Genomic DNA, 16,399 nt, shown 5'->3' with positions numbered 1-16,399 from the left:
GATATCCTTAATGTGAGGCTGGCTGAAATTCAGTAAAATCATGTTATAGGATAATTAAATCCACGAAGTCTCCTATGTTTCCCATTGCTGTGTAAAGCAAGGAAATGACCGAGTGATCTGTAGCTGGCCAGCTAATTGTGAAGCAATTACTGCACAGTAACTTCCAAGCAACTTCACAGCAGATTTAAAAGAGAAAAAATCTGTTTGGTCTAAACCAGTGGATTTGTTTTAATCGCTGCAATAAGGGAAAAATTTAATTTCTCATTCCCAGCCAGATTGCTGTAATGGCCTAAGTATTTTCCTGTGGGAATTGTGCTGACTGATGAGCGTAGGTCAGGTACTTTGAGGGTGTCAGAACTGGAGGAGCAGAGACAGAATTAGTGCAGATGATAACTTTTGCCCACTGCAGTTTAACACGCCAACTACGAATACGATGAACTTTTCATTTGATCCTACTCGGTTGTCTGGTGTGTGGTGGGTAACGGAGAAGGCCCTCTTGCCTCCAAAAGTTTTTGTAAGACTCCTGTCAGATCCAGAAGCTATGAAGCTCAGTTATTCAAAAAAATCAAGAAAGGTGTTGAAGTCATGCTTTCATGCTAGTGGATAATACTTACAATGAAGCAGTTACAATCCCCTTTTCTTGGTTTTGTTATCTATATTTCTAATCTCAAAAGCGCTCATCCTCTTGCAGTGTGCTGCCTTTAATCTCCAGGACTCTAGTGTGTTGCATTCTATAGCATTGGGAGGTTAAAGAGGGAGCCTAATCTTTTTCAAACCTTTTTCATCTATTGGTGCTGTAAACTGGTGGGTGGAATACAGAAGAGTTTCAGTGCATAAATATGTAGCTCCCTTTTAGCTTTGAACATCAGTTCACAAAGCAGTCATACTGTGCTACAGTAGGGGCATCTCTGAGTTGGAAAGAGTTGCTATTAGTGGATTACTAGTCCGCATCCCTATGGGGAATCAATGATATTTCTAGTCCAGTCTTCAAAGCGTCACAAAAGAGTTTGGTTTGAAAGCAGCCACATCCAGCTGGAAAATCTGCCTTTTCCTGTATGATGAATTATCTTTTCAATACTGAAGGTTTTCTCTGATTTGTTGGTGTTTATTCTCTATTGATCTGTTTGTTTAAAAATGATCACTTGAAGTAATTTATATAAAACCACTTAAAACAATTGAGCTTCATGTGGACAAACCCAGATATTAACATTATTTTGCTGGTTGGCTGTGTAAACTGCTTTTGCCTCTGTGCTGGGAAGAGCTGTGTTAATACAAAAACACGGTGCAATGGAGTGCTCTGGCACAATTTACTCAATTTACTCATCTGGCTTTACAGCGGGCCAGGGCGGACTAGAGAAGCTTGTACTTCAGAGCCATAGCAAACTGCTGGATAAGCTTAGGTGTCTTGTGTAATTTCACACAGACTTTCTAACAAATGTTTAAGGTCTTAAAAAGCCAAAGAGTCAACATTTAGACTATGAGTTATTACTGCATTACAGTGATACTACTGATTTGCCACAGGCAGCCAAGAGCAGGGCTGCAGGTTTTCCATCTTTACCTGGTCGGTAATGGAGAACGTGAGTCCTCTCACGCTTCCTGGATCTTCTGGATTTTGCACAGTTCTACTTGTGCTGGCGTCAAGCAAAAGGTGGGAGGTGTATTGTATGCTCTGGGGAAACAGCTGTCATGTTTCCAAGTGCTCTTATTTTACACTATTGGATTGATTTAATTTAATTTATTACTGTTATGCTGTCTTCAATGCAGCACTCTCCTGTAATGATTTTTAATGGATGGGAGATACCTTACCTCACAAAATTTTCTATGTAGCTAGCATTGCAGTTTGCTAGTTAGACTATTCTATACAAATTTAGGCTCAAGATTTTAGAAATCCATATGCAGGTTCAGCATTCATTGTACACAGCAAAAAATTTTATTCTGGGTTTGATGTTTGGGTGTTGAGTCGTATTTCCCAGCTACAGAAGAAATTAATTACGGGCATTCTGGTTGCTCTAATGGCATATCATACTCAGTGTTCCCTTTCTAAAGTGCATCCTGCTATTAGTAGTGGGGTTGCATGGGACACAGTTAATTTACTGAAATCATGTAGCAAGCTAAGGCATGATCCAGTTACTTGGAGCTATAAAAACAGTTGCTCGGACGGACAAGCGACTCCATTAGATCCAGAGCCTATTCTTTATGCCTGCTATGCGCCGCTATATGCATCATTATAGGAGCTGCCTGTATTTATGTGAGGTAATAGAATTTTATTGTAAGTTATAATTCAAAATCTCTTCTTGTAAGTTATAATTCAAAATATTTTTTAAATTTAAGTCATGTTTATGTTTAAATATTTGCAGATGCACTGAGAAGATTGAGTTCTTATTTTGTGTTTAAAAGTTTGACTTTTATCAGTACCAGACAATTTTGTTGTTCAGTCTCCAATGAGAAATGGGGTAGAATTTAATGTTTATTTTTAACCCTTGATTACTGTTCACACTTTCACGTTCATGGTGATACACAGGTATTTTGTTAGCAAGTAAACGTGCATGCACAATTGTATTTTTAAACTCCAACAGGGGAGGTTTAGACTGGACGCTAGAAAAAAATTTTTCACAGAAAGAGTGGTCAGACAGTGGAATAGGCTGCCCAGGGAAGGGGTGGAGTCACCATCCCTGGGTGTGTTTAAGGGTCGTTTGGATGAGATGTTGGGGGATATGGTGTAGGGGAGAACTTTGTAGAGTAGGGCTGATGGTTGGACTTGATGATCCCAAGGGCCTTTTCCAACCTGAATGATTCTGTGGTTCTATATTTTCTTTTTTTGATGTTTAGTGTCACTTCTTGTTCTGATTTCTTGCATGAAATGCCTATGCTGCAGAATTTAGCATTGTAATTAAGTGCTGTGTTTGTACACATACAGTGCAGTAGACAATAGGGGGGTTTTTTTCTTGTGCATGAAGGTTACAAAACATGTAACTGTTTGTCTTTGAATCCATTAGAGAAAATATGGGGCTCCGCCTCCAATGAAATTGCCACCTCCTTATAGAGCACTTGAAAGACTGCATGCAGAGGAAGCTAACGTGGATGAAGAGGAGGATGAGGATGCTTGTGCAGAGAGTGAGTAGTGCCACAATCATTACATCAGATTACATTTATAGAACACAATCAGATTGTGATAAACATATCTGCCATTTATTGCATGTATTATGGGAAGTAGTGCTCAGGGTGGCAATAGCATCTCATCCTCAACCTTGTTCTTACCAATGGCTACTGATTTGTAACTTAGATAGTCTTCTCTTCCTAGCCAGGCTCCTATAGCTCAGCTCTTCTGAAGAGATGTAGGAAGGGCTCTGTTTATTTTCAGTCTTAAAAATGTCTGAGCAATGTGTAGAGGACTTGCTTTGGCAGCGATGTCAGCAGTGAAAGGCAGGTGTTGTGCTTTACTGTTGTAATTGCAGCTGTAGTTGAGCAGACACAGGTTGAGAACCTGGTGCACAGTCCTTGTCCAGAAAAGCCTGCAGTTGCTTTCAGACAATGCTGTTCAAGCAAAATATTTTCCTTGAAAAAGAAAAATCTGCTGACTTATTGTTTCAGTACTCTACTGAAAAAGGATCCCCTTTTTTTGTAGCACCTTTTATGGGAAAGGTTCTGCAATTGTCCAGTTCTGGGTTTTGCAGTGAATTGTGACGATGTGCGCTCTGTGGAAGAGTAGAGACCTGAAGAGTAGGATGCAGCGCAACTTGAAAGCTTCTGGCAGTGTGACTTAGATTCCAGCATACTGCTTTGTTGATTACAGCTTTGGATAAACAGAATATTATTATCCATAGCTTATCTTCCAGTAAAATATTTAGGAATACTAAGATTGCAGTTAGGAGTCCTATCTTCTAAAACTAGCTACCTTTTTTTTTTTTCTCTTTATAGTCTTTTGTATCAAATCAGCGTACATGTGGGGGTTTTGTTGGAGTTTGGTTTGGTTTTTTTGCTACAGTGATTTTTCTCATCATCTTTTGTCTTGGAGAGGTTTTTGTTTGCCCTAGTTATGGGTAAGCCAAAGCAGAGAGATGCCTTTGTAGCTTTTGACCTTGAAGCGCCCATGGCTCCCATTCAGAGTGGAAGTTCCTAGCTTGGGGCCTGCTGGTGGGAAAGCTCTTCCAGCATCTCTTGCTGATTTCCTTGGCAATGGTGTGCCATTGAAGCCAAGATAATTAATGAGTTTGGTTGGTTTGTCATTTTTAGGGCTGCTTTGGTGGAGACGAGAAGGATTTTGGAAGGTTGTTCTCATGGAAACAGTAATGGGGACACAGAAGCAGAGTGTTCAGCTCTGCCTCTGTTGCTTTAAGGGAATGCTGTGAGTTCTTGAACCAACTGGAGATTTTTCCAGATCTCCCCCTTACTGAGATTGTCATCTCATCTGTTTGAAGTGTGCCACATAGTTACCTCAGGAAGGTTTTTCAGTGTTTTTGTGGGGAGTGGGAGTGAGGAGGAGCATTTGACTGCAGACTCTGTGGATGTTGAATAGAATATATCTTGAGCTTTCAAACCAACTCTAAACCATGAATTGTAGCAAACTGATTTCAGCTTGTTATTAAAGTTATAATTCCCAGATAAAAGATATATTTGATAAGTAGCCTGACACCTGAGTTATCAAATTAGGATATGCCTCAATCTGAGTGCTTGCTAGACCTAAGTTAATACGTTGCACGGAAATAATTTATTATTGATGGGCTTGGTGTTTTTTTAAGCTGTTCTGCCATGCCTAATGATATTGCCAGCTGAGTCTAACAGCTAAAAAGGTAAAGCTACTGCTGATATTAAATTCATCAATCCTACCAGATGTGGCAGCAGCAAGCAGATCTATTCAGATGAATCTCTTTCTCTCTACCCTTTTTACTGATTGAAGTTGAATGTTTTGCAACAGCTATCTTTCCCGTGAATCTTGGAAAACCAAGATATGCATTTTCCATTTTATTCTTCCCCACCTTGTTCTGTTTCTTTAAAATAAAAAACAGGCTAAGGAAGCTTAAACTAAGTTTGTACCTCAACCCTTGAAATAAAAAGCATGTTAGAAATGATCTAACTGTACTTAACGATATTAAACATCTTGACAGCTGTGGAATGGGCTTTTACAGAGTGTCTTTTCTGTGATCACTTGAAAAACAAAGTTTTCTCTGTAAATTCCAGTACAGTATTTTTTTTGTGAACTACTTGAGGTTTGTAACTTCTGTCCTGATTCTTGAGCGCCTTTCCCAGAAATCTTAGCCCAGGTCAGTACTTGCCTTTTTAACACTGTCCATTTGCATGCTCATGTTGGTTTATTCCTTACCCACTTTATCCTACTAATTCTACTGATTTTGCAACCTTAACTAATTTTCTGAGCTTCAGTGCACAGGTGAACTAGATTTATTGTCTTCCTTATTTAGAAGATAAGGTATCTTAAAAGGAAGAAGCAGTGTCAGCTTGGGTAAATTCACGTCATAGCCTCTCCTTCTTTCATTTACTTCCTGTAGTTCTCAATCTCTGTCAATAGCACGGAAGGCCTTAGCGGGCATTTTGAGGTGGGACAGCTGTTAAATCTGTCCTCTGGTTGTGCTCCTGATGGATTTTATTTTATTTTTTCGCATTCTTATTAATACAACTGCAGTGTCACAAACCTGCTCGTCAAGTTCTCTCATACTCCAGGAATACTTTACTTGTTCCACTTGACATTTTTTCTCCTTGCTTGTCACTTGATTTGACCCATGCTCTTATCTTTTGTCTCTGTGTCCTTCATCATTCCCCATACTGAAAATGAAAGCAAAGCATTGTTAGTCTTCCTGCCGTACTTAGAAGATTTTTCTTTCCTTTCTGTCCCATCCATACTGCCTCAGAGTCTTCATGTTTTGCTTGTTTTCTCCTTAAAGTGGCTGAATAACCTTTTGGTATTGATTTAATTTCCCCTGTGGGATCTAAATCCACTTGCCTTTTGGCAATGCTCCCTTTTATTTCTGCTTTTCCACCACTGAAACTGTAGCTTTCATTGCTGACTTGTTGGAACAAACAGTCATTTCTTATAGATGTTCTCCCTTTTCTTTTCAAATGTTTTTGATCCAGATAGGGTGAATCCTTGTTAGGAATAGAACTACAGGGTAGCTCTTGGTTTAGAGAAACTCCAAACGTCCTCCATGTTTCTGTGGTTTAAGAAGTTTAAAGTTCCAGGTGTTTGGTTTTTTTCCAAATGTGTCTTCTTGCACCCAAGAACCTTAGTTTCAGACCTGCTTCTGCTCTATATTTCAGTTTCATTTGAACCACCATTACTTCCAATATTATTTTCTAGGTTCTTAGCTAGACTTTGAAGGCAAGTTGAAAATAGTATTTCCTCTTGTTTTACAACTTCTTCTAGTGATACTGTCAAATCTTTATCAATATTCAACTCTAAACCTATGTGATGTAGTTTTTGCTTACTCTTTGCTCTGACTTTGCTGTTTTAAGGCTTTCAGTTTACTCTTTAAAATAGTTTTGTAAAACTTGCAGTGTGTGCATCCTGCTGCAAAAAAGAGCCTTAAAAATGCTTCATCTTACAGGAGGTTGCACTCCATGAAGAGGTTTTTTTAGGCTTCCCAAACCTTAAAAACATCAGGTTTTGAATAGGATTATTTTTTTTTTAATCAAAACAAGTAAAAGGAGGGGGGAGAGTGTACAAAGGAGCTATTTGTACTTGCAAGCAGCTGTGCTACAGACTGCATCAATAGGCATTGGTGTGTTTTCCTGGAGTGGTGGATGGCTGTAGGTGTGCACTAAGAATCTGCTAATAGACTAATGTGCACCCTGTTGCGGCTTATTGCTCTAATGAGGGGTTAGTAGTAAAAAGAAGCAGAGGAAATGGATGGGCAGAGTAGTTTGTAATGGAATGTTTTGTAAGGTTTTCCTTGGGGCATTCATAACTGTACAATTTAGATATACTTTTGTGATTGAGTTGAAATGATCGTAAGTTAGGAAAGACCTTAAAAAGGACAACTACTGAAAGAACTTGGAATCCTTAATTTCAGTTGATATTATATTTTTTAGTAAAATCTTTTGTCTAGTTAGTTGACTGAGATTGATCTGGCTGGTTTCAAGTAAGTTTAAAATAATAAAAACAGATAATAATAAAAAATTTGTGAAAGGTGGCTAAAATAATGGACTAGATACTGCTGTGCTCAGACTTCCTGTCTGCAAGGATATTTAATTGTATCTAATAAGGGGATAATAACACCCCCTTCCTTTTATTTTGTCTCTAGATAATGTAAAAATCAATGAAGCTGTAAGAAAGCATAATGATTTATCTTCCTAAAATGCTTTTTGAGAAATGGTGGTTTCTCTACCAAAGCAAGATATTTTAAAACTACTGTAGTATTTCGACTCTGCATTCCCTATTGTGGTAAATCTGTGGGTGTGGAGGGTGCAAGAGGGGAGAGTCTGTGTGTGCTCACGTGTGTAAGTTGGTTCAGACAAACCCATGCTGCCTGTTGTCTAGGTAGGGTTGAGCTGGGGTTAGAAAGCTCTTGGGCGTGTGAGCAGAGTGATTTCATCACACCTAAGGTTTTTAGCAGCTTCTGTAGTGTCAGTGATATCCATATTCACGTGAGAGGATGGTGGCTTTCATTAAAAACCAAAAGATGAAAAAAAGGAATAAAGTTCAGTTGAGACTTTGTAGAAGGTATGGTCAAGTATACGGGGTGTGCAGAAATACGTCCTCGGGAAGCGTCTACGTACTGCTGTGGGCAAAGAGGGGAAAACGATCATTGGCACTTTGGACAAATGCCAGAATTATTAACAATGACTAAAATCAAAACCACTGACAAATCGGTATAATTCTTGAGGATCTGACTGTTTAGAGTCTTTTAAGTGAAACTGTGCTAAAACAAAGGAAGGGTCATTCTTAATTTAATTTTAATTTGGGGGGGGGGGACACACCTGAAAACAGTGATGTTCAGGTGAGGCAGCTTGTGTAGCCAAACACTGCCTCTCCAATAGATGTCACTGCAATCAACAGCAAATAGAGATGATGTTCAACGAGTAAGAGAGAGCTTGGAAAAATGCTTCAAGCTTCATGAAAATAAAATATTGAAAAATTAGTAATTGCAATATTTAATTTTCTTAAATGTAGTAACAAGTGTGTTCGGGATGGTGGATTTCCAAAGATCATGCAAGAGCCAGGATTAGACAAATAGAGCAGTGACGTTCATTTTTTAGCTCTGTGTTAATCTCTATTTAATATGACTCTGTACTGCTAATCTTCTTTTCCCATTCTTGTTCTGACCCATAATTAGCTAAAATATGTAAGTTTTGTAACCAGCTGTAATATCATATCCAGAAGGGCTGTACACACTAGGCAGACGCACAAGCTGTTGTGCCACATGAGGACAGATTATGATGTTGGTGTCATTGTAGTTTGGGGTTGTGGGCTGGTTGGGGTTTTTGTTATTGGGCTGGGGTTTTTTACTCTGTTTGTGAATCACATGCACAGTTCTCATCATCTGATGAAGTATTGCAAAAGGAAATTACATTTTTGATGAATTAATAGTAAAATTGCAGCTGGGACTTCTTGTATTTTTTACTGTGTGCTTGTACATAATGCACTGAACAGATGGCTTTGTGTGTGCTGTGATACATATTCTAAAGAAAGGATAATGAACTTTAAAAATGAACAAATTAATGGTATTAACAAAATAACTGAGTATTTTGAGTTGTTTTAAATGTAGCATTTGGAACAGAGAATTAGTAAGGACTTCCCAAAATAACTAAGTATGTTTATAAATTTAGAGAGAGATTTTTATCTTTGCTTTTTTTAATTACTAAATGAAGGATTTTGAATCTCTTCAGATTTCAGTTCAGCACTCATTGCAGTAAAGCTAACATTGCTTGTTTAGGGTTTCAGCAAATTACAAGTTACGATGAAGTTTGAATCCTTCTTATGCTTATAATGACAGATTGGTTTTGTTTTCTGACGTTAAAAAAAAAAAAACCAACCAAACCCTACGCCATGAACACACATCAGTGTTGGTAAACTGCAAGACTTGCAGCACTGGAAAATAACACATTTAATGAAGCCATTTGATGAAGAGAAATTCGTTTCTAACCCCTGTAGCTTGCATGAAAAGGATGCTTAGATAAATAATGTCTATTAACTGCTACTTTGCCATGCAGTGGGTCATTAAGCGCGATAGTACCTGCAGCTAACAGCGATATAAACAAACGTTTGAGGTGACTCGTGTTTGGAGATAGAGATGTCATTCGAATGCTAGCAGAGTAAGCCAGTGCACAAACAGCAGCCGTAGAGCATCAGTGGGTCAGATGTGGGAAACCAGAGATCTGCTTCTCCCTGCATACTTTCATAGGCAGCTTTCATCTGCTGGCAGATGTAACTGTTAGCTTGTGGGTAGCTTGAAATTAATATAATTGATGGCATCTCATAATAGAAACAGACAGACGGTTTGCCCTTAAGGAGAGAAAAATCTCAGAAAAATAGGCCCAAGGTCGTCAGAAGAAAGACAAGCACTGAGTCTGTGTATGATGAGGATTTGAGCTGCTTACAGCATTGAATGTTTGTCAGGAATGCAGATATCTTGAAGTACATGCTGGTACAGCAATGGTACAAGGGGGTTTCCCAGGTAAGGATTCAGATCTATCTCTGTATTATGTTTGTTTCCAGCAAGTCATTTTAAGTATTTTTAGTGATAATTTAGAACTAGTGAAGTGCTGGAGATAAGAAAATAATAGCACAGATCTTTTTTTTTTTTTCTCAGTTTGAAGCATGGACATATAGCATGATTGAAATAATGAATGCATTTAATATCTTTAAAATATTTTGTCTTGTGTTTGCTTATAAATCATTGTTTCTGTGTATGTTGGTGTTCAACATTCTTATATACAAAACTGATGTGAGCACGCAGTGCTTAAAGTATAAGAATTCCTAGCATTAAATTTCTTGCTATATAGAATAATCTACTCTTCCATAACTGTTATTGTAATGTAGAGACAGATGGCTGAATTTTCTTCACTTTGCTTGTTAAGAATGTGTTAGGTAAATGTTTTTAGACTAAAATAAAAAGCTGCTGGGGAATCTAAACTGAATATTCAGCATTTTCATGGTATAAGGAGGCAAAACAAGAATAAAGCAATGTGATAGTAAACAAATGAGCTGTTTGCAATGAAGGATAATCTAATCTTTAAATATTGCCTTAGATTGCATTTGTTCTTAGGTATGATCTTTTCTTCCCACACAAGCCAGGTACCCAGAGAATAGCATTAAAATGCTAGGCATGAAATATACTGATTTGATGTTTTAAGGTTATTACATTGTCTAAGACATGGTGCAGGTGGCTTATGTTGTTTGGGATCTTTGATCTTACTCAGGTGTTACAGATAAGTAATTTCATATAACTTACAGATAGAAGATAATGTCTGTGGTATAAATCTGCATACACAGGTATCACTGTACAAACTTGCTAAGAGAGGATAATACAAGTAGCTCTTTATATTGCTCTCATTGAAGAACACAATATCACTGCAATGACTTGCAACTAAAAATATGTAAAAAGGATGTAGATGTTTAAATAAATAAATGAAGGGCAAGCACTAGCCCATAAAAGGTGGTTATGTGTTTATATTCCTAAATGTCTGATTTTTAGATAGGAAGATATCTTTCATCATTACCATCATAAATTATGTTGCTCCACTGCACAAAAAAAAAAATTAAGAAGAAATTCTGCTGTGCATCATGTCTTGTCCAGACTAGCACAGAATTGCTTTTAGTTAGATTACAGAATAGATTATTTGCATAATAGCTCTGTTCCAAAATGGTCTGCTTCATTTAAACAGTAGCTACTCCAAATATGTAGTGGAAGTAAGCCTCTAACAGAAGGGAAAGTAAAAATGTTAAATGACAATAATTTTATTCTTTACAGATGTTACCTAGTTTTTCCACAGTATTACAGTAATTGAGACAGCTGTCCAGAATAACTTCTTTAACTGTTTGAGAAAGTTGAAGTTATCTTTTGCTCCTCAGTCTTAAGACTTGATTCTCTCTTATTCAATGTAGTGGCTTAGGGGCTAGTCATCAATTTACCTTCTGCTTTGAGCAGGTATGTAATTGTTCTTTATCAGGATAGCTGGCATTTAAAGAGCAATCCAGAATATTTATCTGTAGGTATACTAGTTATAGTACACTGTGACAGACTATGAATAATTTTCTTTATGTCTTGTAGTGGCCACGTGCATATTGGAAACTACTTGCAAGCTAATGACGTTAGGAAGGAGATCTATATATACATGCGCATATATATAAGTGTGTGTGTGTAAAAAACTATCTGCATCAGATGAACATCTCTATTTTATCTGCAGATTCAGAATACTTTTGCTATATTGAAATTAGAAGAGATGTTGTAGCAACTGGCTAAAGGGCAGGTAGTTCTTTCTGCTACCCCAGAAGTAATAATGAGACTTTTATTAGTAATATAATGATGGGCATGTCTGTTTGCTTCAGTTCTTAGAGATCATGGCTTGTGCTTCTCTGTCTCTGCGTCCCAAAAAAGTTATTAGAGGAAATGTTAAAGCACTGAGCTTTTGGGGATCATCAAGGAAACGGCAGATGTCTGCTGCTGTGAATGTAAAAAGTGCACGTGTGTGCGGGCGTGTGCTGGGCAGAGATGGAGCGGAGGTCTGAGGAGCACAGCCCTCTAGAGCTGAGGAGCCTGGGCTGCGCTGGCACCCCTCTGCGTGTGGGCAGAGTCCGTAGCCCGTTCTGTGTGGCCCCCCGTGCGCTCCCCAGAGGCCAGGGGTGAGCACCTCCATCAAGACACCCATTAACCTTGGTGGATGGAAAGTGTTTCCAGCAGGCAGATGGCATGTCGGGTACTGCCTAGCAGTGGCATCTTGGTGCTGTCTGCTCCCAGCTCTGTCCTTGCCCTGCCCACTGCCCGTGCCGTGGGAACCAGCCGCTGTCAGGATCCACAGCTGTAATTCCAGATCCAGGAGCAGAGCTGATGGTGGCATCATATTCTGGGGTCATTTTGAGAAGGTAAGGGAGAAGGGGGAGCAAAGTGGAGTAATGGGGTTTGTGAGTTAGAATGTGCAACAGGAGAATAGGACAGGTAAGGGGACTGTCTTGGTCTGGGGGAAGAACAAGGCTTAAGTGTGGAGGAGGACCCTGCTTTTCTGCGTGTCTTTAAGCCAGGCCCACGCAGAGCCAGGAGCCACTGCCGTCCCGACAGCAGTACCTGAGTGAGCTAAACTTGGGAATTCCTGCTCAGGTGATGAGTGTACTGCTGCCAGGGAACAGAGCTACAGGTGAATTACGTACGTTGTCTAAAGCCAGGAGTGGTAAAACTTGACTTTGTCGTACTGTTTTGTGATTGTTCTGTAGATATCAAATGCTTTTAATAGTGGTTTTGGTTTGGTTGGGTTTTTTAAAATGCTTTAGGTAGTTTCAGAGGTTTTTCATATCCCTTAACTGAAAACCAAATGCATTAGCTGTCACATACTTGTAAATACTTACGTGTTTTATCTGCAATTTCAGAACCATAAGCTTAAGTAGCATTTTTTGACCGTAAATGTTAAATTTACATAGTATACTGAACCAGATCCTCTATAAAGTAAGGTGGGAAGTCGTCATTTCCATGGTGTGATGGTCCTGGAAATATTACAAGATATTGAACATAAATTCCTGTACTTGTAATTTGCTGTTACTTAGAGTTGAACCACATACCTAAATTGAGAGGAATTTGGATGGAAATACCAGAGAGTATGAAGGCACAAGGCATTTGTTTGTGTGCACACATGCGTGTGGAGCTAAGTTATGGCTCTTTACGCTGTGCTTGTGAGAGCACTGAGGGATTACACCATCCAAAGGGTTCTTAACAGTATTATGCTACTAAGTCTCCATCCCTCCAGGTGCTCTGGGAGTAAACAGTGAGCAGCAGCATTTGCCGTACCTTAAAGCAGCAGCAAAGTGTATCCTATACTACTAGAGTGTGTAATGATCCTGAAATCGGTCTGGTAGAGCCATGACTGCTCCATAACGCAGTCATTGGGCCGCTCAGCCACAGCAGATAGGCTGGATGCCCAGGGAAAGAGGAGGGATGAGATTCCCTTGGTGCTGGACCCTCCTGCGCCCTGTGCCAGGCTCACCTGCGACTTGGACCCTCAGCCCTGGACATTTTTCTGCACTGAATTGTAAACCTTAATGCAAACTCTGTTCTGAACCAGAAACTATATTTCTTTCAAGTGTTTGGCAAAAAAACTCTGTTTTAAACCCCATAAGGTTTCACTGTACTTTCCTCCATTTTGTAACCTGTTATTCTCTCAGGGATCTGACAGGTCATTTGAGGATTAATACAGTATCATTTAGTTGTGTATCATTAATGTATTTACATAGACAATGCAGTAATTTTACAGCAAGAGCTCATCTCAGGATTGAGTTGTTAGAAGATGCGATTTTTTTTTTTTTTAAAATACTGTTTTTCAAGGGAAGAAAGCCATTAAGTGAACAGCCTGACAGTGTGATAAGTAGTGAGGTAACACTGAAGGGCTGGGAGAAGAGTGGAAGGGGAAGAAATGAGATGAGACTGGGACGTGATGGACGAGGGAGGTGAGTAGAGCTGTATGCAAGGATGAGCATGGGCAGTTTATGAGCGAGGGCCAAGAAAGAGGTTGAAAGGGATTTTGTGAGGAATGGGGAGTTCAGCGAAGCCTTTCAGGGACAGAATGATGTGGTCATTCTTTTGTGTGTGCAGGAGGCATATTGTGGCGTTGTAAATGGGTAGGACTTGCACAGTGACACGTGTCAGGGAGAGTGCCGGCTCGGAAGGGCAGAGCGAGCAGCACCCGTGGCAGCTGCTGGCGGCGCAACCGGATGGCTCTTGGCATCAGAGCAAACCAATGGGCTCACCCTTCCGGCATCCCTGGATGGGTCTGTATAGCAGCCAGTTGGTACATCTGCTCCAGCCCGTCCTCCCTGTCCCCTGATAGCCGTGTGTTGGCAGACCTTCCCCTTATCCTTTTTGTCTGATTTCTGTACTCCACTTGGAGAGACGTAGGAGAGCCGCTTTGAGGGGAGGACAGAGGTACTGGTTGGGTGCTCTCTGTGCTGCGCCCAGCTAGAACTTGAGTGTGGAGTTGTGAAGATTTTAACAAGTACTTCTGTGAGTACTGCAGCTAATGAAGTTGGATTCCTACAGATTTGTGTCTCCCGTTCGACTGACTTAGGTGTCGAGGAAGGTGTGAGCTCCGATTTAAGCTTTTCCTGTGGCTGGAGCATTTCTAAGGGCTTTCTCTCTTGTGAATTCTTTGACGCTTTAATAAAGTGTGATCTCACACCGAAGCCTTTCCCCCAGTCAGGGTATTTATCAGGTTTCTCTCCCTCTCCTCTGCACAACTGCTTATTTTCATGAACTTTTTATAGTACCTTTGAGACCCCTGGTCCACCATCAGATTTGCTTCAAACTGGCCAGCAGGTTCAAAGGTTTGGGGGCAGGAGCTTGGATTGCACAGGGTATGATTGCATAAGCTTTGTTCCTATAGGAAAACAGAATAAATAGATTACCTTATTAGAATTAAACTTTATTTATATTAACAGATTAAAATATAATTAGTAAACACTGGAGCGTAACCCCCGGACTGCAGTTTGGAAGACCTGGCGTCTCTTCTGGCTTGGTTACCGTCTGTTGGATGTCTTGGTTAGCCATCTGTCGTAAGATACACAAAGCATCTTGAGCCTTCTGGACCACCATGCCACAGTTTCCAGGGGTTAGATGGCCATTTAAATTTTAAAATAAAATAAAATAAAACAAAAAGCAGGATCCATGGAGTTCCAGCTTACCCAAAAGACAGTGTTTATTCCTGAGGAGCAAGTCATGGATGCATCTGAATCGTCCCTTCTGAAGGCTGAATTCCACAAGAGGAAAAAAAAAAATCAGTTGAATATCAACCCAAAAGATTTACAGTAAAAACTACCATACCCCACTCTTATTTTTCCCTCAAGCGTTTGTTTTTTAACTTTCTCTTAGTTGATTTCCTCCTCCAGTCAGAGTGGAAAAAGTAAGTCTATTTAATATAGTGAAGTTTATCCATTTAGCTCTTCCTCTTGGATAAATCCTTGGAGATGGATTTCTTTTGCCAGAAGGAAAAGAGAGAGTGTTTGACATATTGCAAGTCTCTGCTCACATACATCATCAATTTCCTGATTATAATTGTGTTCATCTAGAAAATGCCCAAAGCTTAATGCATTAATAACTTTATTTCATTAAATACATTAAAGAGAAGCTATTTGTTACCTAATAACATATTTTGGTACTAAAAAAATCTGTTAAAAATACACTGTTCACTTGTTTGTGATTTTATTTTTCTTCTGCAGAGAAATGAATGCCTTGCTTATCACCTCTTATTTGAAATGTGATATAAGCAAAGGTGTCTGACCATAATCCTTTTATTTTACTCTTTGTGGAAGAGAAAACAGATCTCGTAGACTCTGTCCTTTGGAGAAAGTAAAAACAATCAGAATAGAATTTCTGATACAAAATATTGTCGTATTTAATCAAATCTGTCAAGTTTTATGATGTCATAAGTGCAGCATAAACCTGATTAACTTCTTGAATAGACTCTCAAGACAGCTGATTAAATAAGATGTATGGCTTATTTAGGGAGTGTATACAACCAGTTTATGATTTCACAGTGATATTAAATGGGGATTTTTGTGTACAGAGGAATTGTTATCCATTCCCAGATCCATGTCCAGATCCTCCTGCCTCACCTGATGGAAAAAGAAAATGGCAGTTGGCTGCATAAATGCAAGAGTTGCTGTCTGACTGATACTTTCAGTGGTAGAGAAATCTGTGTTCTTATTAGCACAGCATACATACTTATTTTCAGTTTATATGACATAGGAGAATTTAAAATGATTCCAAGTAATAAACCCTTGCTTTCTCATTTTAAGAAGAGACATTTGAGTTAATTCTTTATTTGGTTAGTGCCTTTCTTTCTTGGAATAATAGGATTAATCAAACGGTATGTTTTCAGCCTGGAATTTTGCATTTAGCTGTTTGACTATATGAGAAGTGTTTACTTTGCCATCCTCCTCTAATATTCTGCTATTTCTCAGGCTGAAGCCCCACAGTATGAGACCATCTAACTATGAGCTGAAAGGGGGAGCACCTGTCTCTGCTCCCACCTTCCCCAGTTGTTTATGGTACTTACATGCTTGTTGCTCTTCCCTTCCTCAGGCTGTTCATCTCACTCAGCAGAAAACTGCTCCACCATTAGAGGAATGGTTTTCTGGTGGGTTGGTGACCTGCACAGGCTCACAGGGGATTCTGAGGAGCATGAGAGCTGGCTTGAACAGAGGAGGGAGGGAGGATGTTCTTCAGCTCCACATCGCGTGGGACTTCTC

The 16,399-nt window shown here is 39.5% G+C and overlaps 1 protein-coding gene across 2 annotated transcripts in view; it reads left to right on the top strand.

Moving 5' to 3' along the window:
* The window catches only part of PATJ (PATJ crumbs cell polarity complex component), a 160,729-nt gene that overhangs the window by 68,582 nt on the left and 75,748 nt on the right, over nucleotides 1–16,399 (top strand). For both annotated transcript variants that reach the window (XM_074831865.1, XM_074831866.1), the window contains exon 27: nucleotides 2,997–3,114. In XM_074831865.1, the coding sequence (XP_074687966.1) occupies nucleotides 2,997–3,114 (118 nt within the window). The remainder of the gene's footprint in view (nucleotides 1–2,996; nucleotides 3,115–16,399) is intronic.

The sequence above is a fragment of the Strix aluco genome, chromosome 8, assembly GCF_031877795.1.
Source record: "Strix aluco isolate bStrAlu1 chromosome 8, bStrAlu1.hap1, whole genome shotgun sequence".
Taxonomy (NCBI): Eukaryota; Metazoa; Chordata; class Aves; order Strigiformes; family Strigidae; genus Strix; species Strix aluco.
The sequence above is the reverse complement of the archived record's forward strand: the minus strand, read 5'-3'. Positions and strand labels throughout refer to the sequence as shown.